The following is a 15,939-nucleotide window of genomic DNA, read 5'->3' on the forward strand; positions in this document are numbered from 1 at the left end:
GAGTAAGCATGTAGTAAAAATAAAAAAAATAAAAAAACCCGGCCCAGACAACACCTTTAAAAGAGAACCTGTCACCTGTTTTCGCCGCTATAAGAAGCGGCCACTGCCTATCAGGCCTTATCTACAGCATTCTATAATGCTGTAGAAAAGCCCCCGGTCTGACCTGAAAGATAAGAAAAATAAGCTTTATTATACTCACCCGTGGGGCGGTCTGGTCCGATCGGTGTCACAGGTCCGGGTCCAGCACCTCCCATCTTCTTGCGACGTGGCCCTCCTGCTTGCTTTATCACTCCCAGAATCGCGCTTCTGTGCAGGTGTACTGATTTGCCCTGTTGGGGGCAGAGCAAAGTACTGCAGTGCGCAGGTGCTGGGGCCTCTCTGACCTTTCCCGGCGCCTGCACACTGCAGTACTTTATAAGTACGCCTGCGCAGGAGCGAAATGGCGGGAGCGAGGAAGCAAACAGGAAGGTGGCGTCGCAGAAAGATGGGAGGCGCCGGACCTGTGACACCTATCAGACCGGACCGCCCTGGACCGCCCCCCCCGGGTGAGTATAATAAGTTATTTTTCTTATCTTGCAGGTTTGATCGGGGGCTTATCTACAGCATTATAGAATGATGTATATAAGCCTGAAAAGGCGGTGGCCACATCGTATAGCAGCCAAAACAGGTGACAGGTTCCCTTTAATAGGACGCATAATAGGACACTATTTTCAACATTTTTTGCCAAATAGCACCAGGTTTTACAAACGTGCAGGATTTATGTTATTCCACTGTTATATCTTAGAGGAAGGTCTAGAAGGATTCTAAATCGATTAATGAACAAAAGTAAATAGGAGAGAAACCTGTCCACTAGTCAACAGAATGGGTACAAATAAGGTTCTATAGCAATCGGGGAAAAGGAAAAAAAAAAAGAGGAATTTCTGTATTTTTATTTTTTGAAACTTTGAAGCTTTTATATCCAGTGTTACTTTAATATAACAAACTCTTTCTTGGAATAAATTACTGTATGGACAGAGGGACTCTAGGAGAAAATATCAAAATAAATCAATCAGCCACATCTCTCTGTTCAGTAGCTCCATTTTCTACAACAGCTGTTAAAGCTGCTTATCTTGGTTCAGGCAGTATCACAGGCCTGAGTAATGCGCACTAACCCTCCACCGACATTGAGGTGAAGATTCATTGAACTGAAGTGACGTTCAATCTCAGATCCTTTCTGCCAGCCTGGTATATAGCCTACATCACTGACATCAAATACACCACGGAGACTCGGGCTTTACAAATGACTGGAATTTGCTTTCATTTAGGCTGTGTGCACACGGTGCGGATTCTGCTGCGTTTCCGCAGCGGTTTTGGCCCTGCGGAAACGCAGCAGTTCTGCTGACCTAGTACAGTACAATGAAACCCTATGGGTTTTCAAAAACGCTGTGCTGACAGTGCGGATTTTTCCGCGCAGTTTTGCTGCGGTTTACAAACCGCAGCATGTCAATTGTTTGGGCGGTTTCCGCAGCGGTTTCACACCTTTAACATAGTAGAGGTGTGAGACCGCAGGGCAAAACCGCAGACCAAACCGCAGGTCACTTTACCTGCGGTTCCGCGCGGAAAAAAACGCAGGTGAATCTGCAGCGTGTGCACACAGCCTTAGGTCATTAATTTAAGCCCTAAAATGTGTTTTCCAAGCCAAGAAGAAATGTCTGCAGTCACTCTGTGCACATTTCTGCCAAATCCCCAGGACTCCTAGTGCGAGGGGCCAGTCAGGTTACCGCATGTATGGGGGCGGCTTGTTTAGATGACACCAAACATACGATGTTTAATATTCATAGACATAATAAACATTATGCAAAAAGTCCTCTACCCCTAAAAACCCCCTCAAACATTTGTTCATTTTTTTAACCAACGTTCTCTCTGCTTTTGAGTGATATTGAGTAAGTAAATGACACAATGCTTTACTGTAAGAACTACAAGTACCACATTTCTAAAGGCGGTGGATGTGAATCTGACAGGAATGATGATGAGTTTAGGTTGTATGAATTCAGGAGGGAAAACAGAATTATAGCAAAGTCCTAGTCTTACCTCAGGTAATTCCTGGTTTACGTCCTAAGAAAATGCAGTAGGAGGAAAGTGCTAATTAGTACCTGAACTCCCAAAACATGTTGCATTTAATTACTTAAGACTCAATATTTCCTAATGTCTTTTAAAATGGAATATTCAGGTATACTTACAGTGTAACCGGTGTTTTTTTTTTATTTCAAAAATCAATAGTCCACGTCAAAATAAGCAACTCTCAGAGAAATCTGCTTCTATCTCCTCCTGGACTGGTCAATAGTTTACAAAATTCTCAATCCTGAGGTAAAATCTGAATTCGTTGAAGACCGACTTTCCCGTTACTCGGAGAGGGGAGATGGCAGCTGGTAAAGATATGATTCTATGTAGACAGGATGGAGTAGTTCTGCCTCTTGCTCTTCTCCTCCTTGTGTCTACATAGAATCTGACTGGTAACCGCGGCCGTCTTCTCTCTAAGCTATGGGAAAGTCTGTCTTCACTGAATACAGATTTTACCTCACAATTGATACAGGAAAGATGTATATCTTTGTATCATGTTAGCCAGTAGATCGAAAAATATTCAGAATTGAGTCCTCAGTGGTTGGATACCTTTTAATGGTTAACTGAAAAGATGGTAACACATTGCAAGCTTTCCAGACTACTCAGGTCTATTCATCAGGCTAGACTAATACAAAATCTGAAGAGTCACATATTTATACACAATACAACACAGAAAAAATGCAATAGATAAGACATGTGACGTGAAGCAGAACTATCAATATGGGAGAGGGAGAAACAAATATTGGACCAGTACATAGATAAGGAGTCCGGATGTTTTATAGTCCTCTGATTGGGGTCTCCTAATGTGTTGTGATGCCCCCACAAGGTCTTGGAAGGAAATTCCTTAATTGATGTAAAAAGACAAATCCATGTGACACATTCATTCCAGCACTGAGAGTGTCAAAGGTCGTCATAAGTTTAAATTTATGACGACCTTTGACACTCTCAGTGCTGGAATGAATGTGTCACACGGATTTATGTCTTTTTACATCAATTAAGGAATTTCCTTCCAAGACCTTGTGGGGGCATCACAACACATTACGAGACCCCAATCAGAGGACTATAAAACATCCGGACTCCTTATCTATGTACTGGTCCAATATTTATGTTTCTCCCTCTCCCATATTGATAGTTCTGCTTCACGTCACATGTCTTATCTATTGCATTTTTTCTGTGTTGTATTGTGTGTAAATATGTGACTCTTCAGACTTTGTATTAGTCTAGCCTGATGAAGAGACCTGAGTAGTCTCGAAAGCTTGCAATGTGTTACCATCTTTTCAGTTAGCCATTAAAAGGTATCAACCACTGAGGACTCAATTCTGAATACCTCACAATAGAGAATTTTGAATAAGACTGATCAATTCTGGCAGAGAAAGAAGCAGATTTCTCCAACAAGATTATTATAAAAGTTGCTTATTTTTATCTCTCCTATTGTTTTAAGCAATAAAAATTAAAATGATGATTACACTTTAAAGAGCTTCTCCACTATTCAGACAACCCCTTGTCACTCAATGTTCTGACAAGAGCTGAGCGAATATCTTCGAGTCCCAGCTTATTCGGCAAGCTATAGCCTCAGAAAAGCAAGTGCCGACACCACTAGAATGGCACCGGCACGTGAGAGAGTTTAAGTGTTTTCATTTTCATGGGGGCAAACATTCAGATCAAGAAGGGGTTGCCCTAGTAGTGGGAAACCCCTTTGAATGTTACCTATCAAAGACTGCATACAATTTTTATTTAAATATGCACACGTAGCCCCAAAAATTGTTCTTCTAAATAAATTACCGTAACTTAAACAATTAATACCATCGCTTTGCTGCCCATAAAGTGACCAATTCCAAGAAGAGTCAATCTGATCCTCTGGGCTGTGAAATCCCAGCATTTGGAGCACCTTCCCACAACCCTCCACAACAGAACCTGGTGATGAGGTGATACTCTGCAGATTATTGCAAGATCTCCCAGTGTTCGGCCTCATTCACATGTCCCTGTTTAAACACAAATGTGAAAAAATGGTAACAGTGTCAGTGTTGTGCATCAGTGTGGCTGTCGTGCCCGTCAATGAGGCCGTTGCGCCCATCAGAGAGGCCATCAGGCCCATCAGTGACTCATCAGCTTTTTTTCCCACATGTACTTGGATAAAGAAATGAATGACAAAGCTTCTCCTATAATTTGCAATGTTAAATACACGTGGACATGTGAATAGCACTATAGATCATAACAAGTACATGTTGTATACGTAAAGATAACAGATAAAAAAACGACCGTGCAACATGGACGTCTGAATGAGGCCTTAACTAAAGGAGCGCCACCTTTGGCATTAAAACAGCAGTTACTGATCCGTTACATTACAGCATTTACTGAGCAAAAACTGATTCAATGTGGCAGACAGTACTCCTTTAAAAGGAATTTGGCACCAGTTTATGGCTATGTAATATGCCAGCATGTACTGTAGGGACAGAAACCCTGATTACAGAGATGTGTCACACAATTTAATGGGTGCAGCAGTTGTGATATAATCATAGCTTTCCTTGCTGCAGATCTATCAGAGCTTGGCAGGCTGAGGCCTGTGCAACGCTGCCCACATCATTGATTAACGGTTTTGTGTCAATTGTAGACAGAAAACTGCTACTGCTAATCAGTTTTTGGGGAGGGGGAGTATGGTTGGACTAGGAGGCACGAGAAAGCTTGTCCTACAGTGATAATTCCCTGCTGATACAACACCGATTTTATTTAAACAGCAAAACACATGCAAGTGACATGAGTGGAATCAGTGTCTCTGCTCCTACATTATGGTGATGTCACATTACATAGCACAAACTTGCTGACATATTCCCTTTAATCAAACACTGAGATCTTGCATTCTAGTTTCATCCTTTCCAAGCAGCAAAGTAGTATTATTGCAGATATATTCATTTTACAACAGCAAAATAGACCAGAAAAAAAGTTGTTTGGTTGCTAGCTATGTCTAATGAAATATTACCTAGTTTTTATTTAAATAACCGGTACTCCTTCAATTACATGTATACTAAATGTAGTTTTATACCCTTGTGAAAAGAAACATATCACCTATTTTTCTCCTGCATGATATAGAGCTTTACCGTGGTGAAATCTTAATTGTGTAACTCCAGATTTTGGTTGGGAGTATTTTTAACAAAGATTTAAAAAGTTTAAAAAACAGGTATTTTGTCCATCTCTGGGGACATTGGTTTCACTTTAATGTGTGCATTTGAGACAAAAACTCATTCTTGCAATTAGATTACAAATTTTACACCATTTGGCTTTTTATTTCTCTGCACATTCATCTTTGATGTGGACTGTGGTCATAAATCAGTTGAAAGGTGCTCAAAAATGATTAAAAAAAAAAAAGTTACATTCTACCATCAGAACCAGCTCAATGATGGATTCTCAGTTAACTCATTCTGCAGCCAGCAATAGACACTGCAAAAAAGAGGCTATCTAGAAGGTAAAGTATGCAATTTTTTTTTATTGACATTCGATTGTAAAAATAATAATTTTAGCCCAAAATACTTTCAAGTAAAAAATAAATAAAATATCCCCAAAATGTGCACAATCCCTTTATTTATGTAAATATGCAATAGATCTGTAGATGAGTGGGGTTTTTTTTTAACAAAATTATAATGGAAAAAAACACTTCAATATTCAGAAGAGTGTACTATTCTGGAGAACATTGAGTCCAAGGAGAGTCTGTAGGAGTTGGTGGTGTTAGATTTATTGTGCTTATTTTTGCTAATCACTTAAAAAAGCACCATAATATTCATTAACCCTGTATACTAATTGTAATCGCTCAAAGTGTACAACCAATAAATCAAGATTTTATTGCCACCTGATAATAGACAAAATCCTGATATTACATTAATTTAACCCTTTCATGGCATGGACCAAGCCAATTTAAGCCCCGTTTTTTCAAATTGGACGTGTCACTTTATGCGGCACTAACACCAGAATGCTTTTATACACCGTATAGGTCTGTGATTCTGAGGACATTTTTTTCAAACCACCAAAAGGAAGAACTGCACGTGTACTGCGCTGCTGGTAAGAAGTTCATAGAATCCTGTGAACTCCCCAACGAAAACTACATTGATATTTGCAGTTCTGCATCATCAGTGATGATACGGGGAGCTCTTCCCTTATTGCTCAGTGATGTAAAAAAGGGGCGCTGAAGAATAAAGGCTAACTAATAGAAATGACTAACGTAAAAAAGGAAATTTTTGTGTACTCACCATAAAATATCTCTTAGCCTTTAATTGGGGGACACAGAACCTTGGGTGTTATGCTGCTGTCCACTAGGAGGCGACACTATGCATAATCTGAAAAAGATTAACTTTGGCTCCTCCTCTGCAGTATACACCCCTAGACGGCGTCAGCCTTCTCCAGTTTTGTGCCAAAGCATAAGGAGGAACGTAACCAAATAACATAACCATGCCTGTAAGAAGGATACTATGTACGAGCTCAAATAACAATATGAGAACTCAACAGGAAACAACGGCCCGTAAGGGCAACAGGGTGGGAGCTGTGTCCCCCAATTAAAGGCTAAGAGAAAGAGATTTTACGGTGAGTACACCAAAATCTCCTTTACTCTGTCGCCTAATTGGGGGACACAGAACCTTGGGACGTCCCAAAGCAGTCCCTGGGTGGGAAGCAGTGGACGAATATTGTGCTGACAGTCCCCTAGACTTGGGGTACTGCCGCCTGCAGAACCAGTCTACCCAGGCTCGCATCCGCTGAGGACTGGGTATGAACACTGTAGTGTTTCGTAAACGTGTGTAGGCTAGTCCAAGTGGCCGCCTTGCACACTTGTTGTGCCGAAGCCTGATGCCGAATGGCCCAGGAGGCCCCTACTGCCCGTGTAGAGTGTGCCGTGATACCGGCCGGAAGAGGGGAACTGTTAAGTCGGTAGGCCTCATGTATGGTGGACTTGATCCACCTGGCATGGGTAGCCTTGGAAGCCGGCAACCCCTTGCGACTACCTTCCGGAAGAATGAAGAGGGAATCAGATTTCCGGAAAGGTCCAGTCCTGGACACGTAAATCCGCAATGCTCTGACGAGGTCAAGCGTATGCAGAGCCTTCTCAACTCTATGAACCGGAACCGGGCAAAGGGAAGGCAGTGAAATCTCTTCATTAAGGTGAAAGTTGGACACAACCTTCGGAAGGAAGGATGGTACCGTGCGGAGAACCACCTTGTCCTGGTGAAAGGCTAGGAAAGGCCGTCTGCAGGAAAGTGCTGACAATTCCGACACTCTGCGTAACGAGGTGATCGCCACTAGAAAAACCACTTTCTGAGACAGAATGGAGAGTGGAACTCCTCTAAGAAGTTCGAAGGGTGGAGCTTGCAATGCTGTCAGGACCAGATTGAGGTCCCACGTATCCAGCGGACGTTTGTAGGGAGGAACCAATCGGGAAACTCCCTGGATGAAAGTCCTTACTTGCGGTTTAATAGCAATGCACTTTTGAAAAAGGACTGAAAGCGCCGACACCTGACTCTTAAGCGAACTTAAGGATAGCTTGGCATCTAGGCCCAATTGAAGAAAACCTAGTACCTTCGGGAGGGAATAAGGGAGTGGGACTTGTCCATGAGATTCGCACCAAGAAAAGAAAGCTCTCCAGGTACGATAATAGAGCTTGGCGGAGGCAGGCTTCCTTGCCCTGATCATAGTTGCAATGACTGCCGGTGAAAAACCTGCCTGGGTTAGAATCCAGGTTTCAAGGGCCATGCCGTCAAATTGAGAGCCCCTGAATTCTGGTGGAAGAACGGACCTTGAGACAGAAGGTCGTGACGGTCGGGTAGACGCCAGGGGGCGTCTGCCGTAAGTTGGACGATGTCGGCGTACCAAGTACGTCTGGGCCAGTCTGGCGCGATAAGGATGGTCGGAACTCCCTCTTGCTTGATCTTCCTCACGACCCTGGCGATTAGGGGGAGGGGTGGAAAAATGTACAGGAGTCGGAACTGGGACCAGTCCTGGACCAGGGCATCCGCTCCGAGCGACCGCGGGTCGTGTGTCCTGGCCATGAAATTGGGAACCTTGGTATTGAGATGGGATGCCATTAGGTCCACATCCGGGGTTCCCCAGCGTTGACAGATCTGGTAAAAAAATCTCGGGATGGAGAGACCACTCCCCCGAGTCCATTCCTTGCCTGCTGAGGAAGTCGGCTTCCCAGTTTTCTACACCTGGAATGTGTACCGCAGAAAGTACCGACCTTGTGTCTTCCGCCCAGCGGAGGATATGAGCCACTTCTCTCATCGCCTGGGCGCTGCGGGTCCCGCCTTGGTGGTTCACGTATGCCACAGCCGTGGCATTGTCCGACTGTATCCGTATGTGCGAGGCTGCAAGCAAGTGATGAAATGCTCTCAGTGCCAAGAGAATGGCCCTGATTTCCAGAACATTGATAGGCAATGTCACTTCCCTCGGTGACCACTTGCCCTGTGCCCTGTGATGTAGGTGCACCGCCCCCCAGCCTGTCAGGCTTGCATCGGTAGTCAGGATCTTCCATTGTCCTGAGAGGAATGGCTTCCCTCGTGTAAGCGAGTTTGGTTTGAGCCACCAATGCAGGGACCTCCTGGTTGATGACGTCAACCTGAACTCCCTGTCGAGGGAGAGAGGGTTCCTGTCCCAAGATCTGAGTATGGCTAGTTGAAGGACCCTGAGGTGAAACTGGGCAAATGGCACTGCCTCTATTGCTGCTGCCATCCTGCCGAGGATTCTCATGGCAAACCGGAGAGATCGAGGAGGACTGCGAAGGAGTGTGCGAACTCCCAGACGGATGGCCAGTGTCTTGTCCTTGGGAAGGAGCACCAGGCCCCTGGTGGTGTCGAATACCATTCCCAGGAATGTTAGAGTCCGAGTTGGGATGGTCGACGATTTCTGTAGGTTGACTAGCCATCCCAGGTGACTCAGAGTGTCTAGAGTGATTGAGACACTGACCTCGCAGTCTTTGAAAGTGGGAGACTTGACGAGGAGGTCGTCCAGGTACGGGACGACTAGGATGCCTCTTGAGTGCAGGACGTCCATGGTGGCCGCCATGACTTTGGTGAACGTTCTTGGAGCCGTGGCGAGTCCGAACGGAAGGGCGACAAACTGGTAGTGGTTTTGGTTGACCGTGAACCTGAGAAACCTTTGGTGGGCGGGAGCAATTGGTATGTGGAGATACGCATCCTGTATGTCTATGGAGGCGAGGTATTCTCCCTGCTCCATGGATGCAATGATGGACCGGAGGGACTCCATGCGGAAATGACGGACCCGTACGTAATTCTTGAGCTGTTTTAGGTCCAGTATGGGTCGGACGCCGCCTCCTTTCTTGGGGACTACGAACAAATTTGAGTAGAATCCTCGGAATCTCTTGTTCGCGGGAACCGGCACCACAACTCCTGATTGAAGGAGAGAGGAAACCGCTTGGTGGAAAACACGAGCCTTTTCTGGTGGTGTTGGAGGAACAGAAAGGAAGAACCGGTTCGGTGGAACGGAAGTGAACTCTATCTTGTATCTGGAAGACACTATTTCCCTGACCCACCTGTCTTCTGTAATAGGCAGCCAGACTTGCTGAAAGAGTAAAAGTCGGCCGCCTACTGGTGGGGTGTCTTCCGGAGGTCTCGAGTCATGATGAAGTGAAGTTCTGAGGTTTTCCTCCCTTGGGTTTCGCTTGGCCTGCTTTCGACTGCCAAGCCCTGTCCGGTCGCTGCTGCGTCCGTGGGTTGTCTCTGCGTGGAGAACGGTTGCGGTTTTGCACTGGGCGCGAAACGGACCAGCCCGAGGAATTCCGAAAGGATCGGAATCGCTTCTGGTTTCTTCGTTTAAACGTGCGTTTCGGTTTTAGTTGAGGGAGAGAGGTACTCTTACCCCCAGTGGTATTGGCTATCATGGTGTCCAACTTTTCGCCGAAAAGTCTTCCAGTAAAATACGGAAGTCTCGTGAGGGACTTCTTTGAGGCCGCATCCGCTTTCCATTCTCGCAGCCAGAGGATGCATCGGATCGTGATGGCGTTTGATGCTATTCCCGCTACACCTCTGGCGGAATCCAGGGCTGCATGAATTATGTAGTCTGCTACCACTTCCATCTGGACCGCTTGGTCCGAGAGTTCAGGATTTGAAGCCTGAAGACCCTCCTGTAGTTTTTTGGCCCAAGCCAGGATGGCCTTGGCTGCCCAAACTGAAGCAAACGCAGGGCCCAGAGAGGCGCCTGCCGCTTCGAAAATAGAACGAGCCATGCGTTCTACTTGCCGGTCTGCTGCATCCCTGAGGGTTGAACTATCCGGCAGAGAGAGTAAAGTCTGCGCTGCTAGCCTAGAAACCGGAGGGTCCACTTCAGGTGGATCTGCCCATTGTTTGGTGTCTTCCTGTGGGAAGGGGTACTTCGCTTCCAAATATTTGCGATTAGCGAATTTTTTGTCAGGCTGCGCAAACTGTTTGGTAAGTATTTTCTCAAACTCATCGTGATTAGGGAAGACCTTAGGTGGTTTTTGAACACTTTCGAAGCAAATCCTCTGTTCTGGGACTTCCGGGGGCGACTCTGGAATTTTTAGCACCCGATGAATGGCAGAAATTATGTCCTCAACTAGCGCTGTATTGCTAGGGGGAGAAGGTACCACGGACCTGACCGTTTCATTATCTGGAGTCGGAGTCACAGATACCCTCCGAATCCTGTGCCTCGCTAAGGTGATCCCTGGAGGGCGACCTGGGGCGGGGGTCTTCTGTGGTGGGGGATCCCTGTGGTAAATTGCACTGTCTGTGGCAGGGGACTGCCCAGGAGACCTGGAATGACGCTGTCTCTCCCTAGAGGGGGACGACCTTGTGCTATAGTGCGACTCAGGTGATCGAGACCTGTGGGTCCGCTTACGTCTGTGAGAGTCGGAAGCAGCATGTTCCTGAGACAAGCTGTCCGTTTGCTGTGTACCGTCCATAGCCGGGGCCCGACTCTGCAGAGCTTGCAGTAATGTAGCAGTTAGGTTGTCTATGGACTGTGACATAGACTGAGACATCTGAGTTGCCCATTCCGGCGTGGCCTGTGACACTGAAGCGTCAGTAGGGACTCCCTGGGGTTCTGACCCAGAGTTCTGGATGCAGTCCCGGCAGTGCGGATACGTGCTGCCACTAGGGAGCGTGGCTTTGCAGGCTGTACAGAATGCATAGAAACATTCCTGCCTGGTTCTCTTCCTTGAGCCCGGCATAGTGCACAGAGGCTGGCTATAAGGGATCGTACAGGGGTGGCTACGCAGAGGGAACCCACAGAAAGCCTTATAGGAAGTATAGATTCACAGCTGAGTAATGAGAACCCAGCTGTGAGCTTACCCCACCGGTGTGCCCCTAGGTCCAGCGCCGACAGATCCCAGTTCTGTGCCCCCCGGAGACCGCTGTGATGCTCCTTTCCTGGATCTCATCCAGAAAAAATGGCCACCGGGGCTCTGAGGAGAGGGAGGAGGGGGCGGAGAGCTGAAAAGGGCGCGCTGGGCTGTGTAAAAACGCCCCCTTTCTGCCTCAATCCGCCCCTTCTATGACACTCCAGTGTGTCATTTTGGTCATCCGGGGGGGCGGGGAAAAGGCGGTGGCTCCAGCTAGGCCGAAGCCGCGGCCTAAATTAGAAGCCTGATGCCCAGGAGGGCTCCAGAGCGGCGCGGTAGTGCGGGGGGGGGGGGGCGGATTTGCACCAGACCCCCCCCCCCAGAATGGTCGACTGGATCGACTGGATAGCGGTGGGGGTAGCAGGGGTAGCGGTTTTTGTATGGGGGGCCCCCTGAAGCGCTATGGAGCCGCTGCTGTTGCAGAGACAGGGACGCAGAAAAGCCCTGTCTCTGCTGTGCCATCCAGTCCGCACCCTCCCCCGGCCCCAACAGGATCCCTCAGCCGGCCTGGGGTCCCTGGAAGCTGCGGAATGCTGCCTGATCTCCGACCCTACCTGAGGCGTCTCAACCTAATACCCCCTGCGGGGGATTAGGGAGGGTGCGTCTGTCACCGTCAGGGGGTCTTCATCCTCGCCTCAACCTCAACCCAGACCCCTTAAAGGGGTTGGGGAAGGAGGGGGGTCTCGACCTTGAACCAGGACCCGAGGGACTGGGGAGGGAGCGACATGGGGAAAAACCACCTCGACCTCAACCGGGTACCCCTAGGGGACCGAGGAGGGAGCCATGCCGGGAGTCTCGCTGGAGACCCACTTTTCTTCATCTGTATTTCCGGTGAAAAAAAGGAAAAAAAAAAAAAAACGGAAGAAAAAAGGTGTGCCTCCTTGCGACACTAAGCAAAAACTGGAGAAGGCTGACGCCGTCCAGGGGTGTATACTGCAGAGGAGGAGCCAAAGTTAATATTTTTCAGATTATGCATAGTGTCGCCTCCTAGTGGACAGCAGCATAACACCCAAGGTTCTGTGTCCCCCAATTAGGCAACAGAGTAAGATGCATCGGCACACGTTAAGGGTTTAAATTTGCATGTCAAGTTTAAAGGGGTATTTCTAGATCTGATTTTTATGGGATGCGCATCCATGTTGAGAATAAGACCTGTCTCCCCCCAATGTAATTGGAGAAGTTGCAAAGTACTCAGTCAATTCTCAGAACTCCCATAAACATGAATGGAGAGTGACTTGCATATATTGACATTCAGAGATGGGAACCTTAAATTTTGACAATTTACGTTAAAGTGCAGTCAATAAGTCCTGACTTACCATACAAAGTGCTCGCTGCTGGATCCAATTTACATAGTCGTTCTGGATATCTATAAATTCTTGTATTTCATGTATATAGAATTTATCATAAGGTATAATCTGTCCTGATCTTTCATTTACCTGAAAAAAAAGGAGTAAAATTAACTTTTAATACAGTAATTAAATAACCTGCTAACTTTGCTGGAAGTTTATAACATGCCCGCATAGCATAGTGATGCATACCCTATGCAGACCCTCCAAGACTTTCAGAGCTGTATTAAGAAAGGTGTTGAAAATTCTTCTTTCCGAATGAGGAATTCCTGTTTTTGCAATCTTCAGTAGGTGCAATACAATGTTTTTAAAAAGTCGCACTAATCGCATGAATTCTGGATTTTCAAGAGCAGACCACCAGTTTTCTAAAAAAGAGATATATGAAAATAATGAAAATTTAAAACTGATAAATGTGTTTTGAAAGCCGTGCATAATAAAAACAAAAACAAAAAAAAAAAAAAACAAGTCAATTCAACAATTTGACATTCTAAAGATTTTTTTTTTATATTAGACAATGAAAGGAAACAGTTAAAGAGGCTGTCCACTACTTCATTATTGATGACCTATAAGATTAATAGGAGGCAGATGTGTAGCACCCAGCCGCGGCCACAACAGCTCCGCAATTGAGGAGTTCCGGCCAGTGACCGCTGCTGAAACCGAGGGCGGCTGATCGGCAGAGGTTCCGGGTGTCGGACCACGACCGGTCAGATATTGTTGACCTATCCCCTAGGGACACGCCATAAATGATAAAGTAGTGCACAACCTCTTCAAAAGGGTTTTTTCAGTACTTTTATATTGATGGCCTATCCTCAGTATAGATCATCAGTAGAAGATTGGGGGGTTTCAGATGCCCACCAGCGATCAGCTAACATGACCTACGGTGAGTGGCCAGAGATGGAAAGCGTAGAACGTCTGCAGCTTTGTGCAATATTTAGTAGCTGCTGCCAGGTGCTGCAGATCAGCTTTTTTTCAATAGGAGTTGATCTGCAGCACCTGACAACATCCACTCATCAGGCACGGAGCTGCGGTGTTCTGCTCCGTACACGGTTTACATCTGCTGGAGGTCATACTAGCTGACTGGGGGTCCATGCAGTCAGAAACCCACCAATCTCATACTAATGACCTATCCTTGGAGAAAGGTCATCAAACAAAAAAAAAGGTACCGGAAAACACATTTAAGAAACATTTGACAAAACTTTGACGACCTATAAAGTATCAAAGCGTAGTATTTTCTATAGCAGGGAGCTGTCAAGATTTTGAAAGCTATGAAAAACATGATTTAAACTACTGGACAGATTCTTGAAATGTCATTCTTGCAATAAAATTACTGTAAATAAAATAACTTTTTAATTTATCAGCTGTCCCTTTCTCTATTTGGCCATTTCAATAACTAAGGACTCAGACATCCGTTTTTTTGCATACAAATGTTTTCTGCGTTTTTCCCTGATGGAACTCGTACCTATAATAGTGAATGGGGTCATTCAAAAGGCTAGGATTTTCGGCAGACAAAGTGGTTTGCGCAAAATTGCAGAGAAATGTCTGATTTTGATCTAAGCATCAGATAAAAATCAGCAATGCAAGTATATGGAACTGTGGGGGGTGGGTGGGGGTGTCCTATCCCTTAGGGAAAAGTTTTTTTTTCTTTTTCACACACAAGCAATATTGATGACAATCGGACCAAACTGATGAAACTGACTGAAATCACTGATGAAACTCAGTCCGTTTTTCCTCTGAATGGGACCATCTGTGCACTCACTGGAAAAACATGACACCTATGAAAGACATCGGGGTCAGTCACTGAGGAATCATAACACACAGAGTAGAGATATAGAGAGACTAGGTAAAGAGGTAGAAGAGCAGGAGGCTGCAAAGTCTCAGCTGACCTGAAAAACATTCGCACAGGAATATTGCAGGATTGAAAAAAATCTTTTATTTAGTTTAAGCCATATTTTGACTTTTTAAAAGAAACCCACTTTAATGCTTGGCCCTGGTTCATTACTCCACCATGCATAGTAGTCTAATGGGCAATGATGACCCTTTTTCCTCGAGCTGAGATATACAAATCGTTCCCCAATATCCTACTGGTGAAAGTTCGGAAGAAACGTCCTTTCCAATAACCTTGTGGAATTCTACCAACTAGATTAAATTGATTAGAGGATACGACTAAGCTGCATACTGTTAACAAGCAGGTATTAGCATCTGGATTAGAAAATCACTACTATTTGTGATAAACAAAAAGAAGAAGAGGTCGTGCCTCAACTCACCTAGAACTTTTAATGGAGCCTTTTCAAGCTTATTAATTGCCGTCCCAAAAGGAATCGCTAAAGAGGAAAAGTTGTTTGGATCAGTCATAAGCGGGCACTCTGGCAGTGTGAGGTACAATCTCAAAGCCTCAATGTCAGGTGGGGAGCTTGGTAGTTTTGGTATTAGATGCTTTTCCAAACTGGCAGCCACCTAAATGTAAAGACACTAGACTGAGATTAAAAATAAGTCTTTAAAGGGAAAATGCCAGCAGGTTTTTGCTATATAATCTGAGAGAAATATAATATAGGGCAAGTGAGCCTGATTCCAAGGATGTATCACTTACTAGGCTATGTGCTGTAGTTTCAATGCAATCAGTGTTTTATCAGCTGGAGATAATCACTAGATGACTAGGCCTCGTGTGCAGGCAAGTCAGGCTAATCTGTGTACCCCCGCTCCCGCCAGTGATTAGCAGCTTGTTGACAATGTACACATGAAGCTGTCAATCAGTGGTGTGGACGGGGCTATGGAGAGCTTAACATTCTGACCACTGCTACGTCTGCAGCAGAGAAAACAGGGATTCTATCAAAACTGCAGTCCAGTAAGTGAAAGTGACACATTGCTGGAATCAGGGTTTACACAGCAAAAACCTGTTCACAAATTCCCTTTGAAAAGAGGACTTGTCACAACACCTGACATGTCTATTTCATTAATGCTTCTCACTATGCAATTAATCTGGAGGATTTTTCTTCTAAATCTATGTAATGATTTTCCACTTTTATTCATATCAGAAACTGATGAATAAATTGACAACTAGGTACTACCAGTTTGTCAAAAAGGCTGTGTCCCTACACAGTCTAAGGGTTCATTCAGACCTCCAAAATTTTTCTTGTATGCAAAACACCG

At 45.5% G+C, this 15,939-nt stretch overlaps 1 protein-coding gene across 3 annotated transcripts in view; it reads right to left on the minus strand.

The window, feature by feature from the left end:
• HERC4 (HECT and RLD domain containing E3 ubiquitin protein ligase 4) overlaps positions 1–15,939 on the minus strand; it is a 192,147-nt gene that overhangs the window by 112,253 nt on the left and 63,955 nt on the right. For 2 of the 3 annotated variants that reach the window (XM_073548137.1, XM_073548138.1), the window contains exons 13-16: positions 15,057–15,246; positions 12,985–13,157; positions 12,763–12,882; positions 2,071–2,094 (exon numbers count right to left, since the gene is read on the minus strand). In XM_073548137.1, the coding sequence (XP_073404238.1) occupies positions 2,071–2,094; positions 12,763–12,882; positions 12,985–13,157; positions 15,057–15,246 (507 nt within the window). The remainder of the gene's footprint in view (positions 1–2,070; positions 2,095–12,762; positions 12,883–12,984; positions 13,158–15,056; positions 15,247–15,939) is intronic. The other variant, XM_073548139.1, reaches the window with a different exon arrangement.

Source organism: Dendrobates tinctorius, unplaced genomic scaffold (assembly GCF_039654945.1).
Source record: "Dendrobates tinctorius isolate UK_male_01 unplaced genomic scaffold, ASM3965494v1 ptg000156l, whole genome shotgun sequence".
In the NCBI taxonomy this organism is placed as follows: domain Eukaryota; kingdom Metazoa; phylum Chordata; class Amphibia; order Anura; family Dendrobatidae; genus Dendrobates; species Dendrobates tinctorius.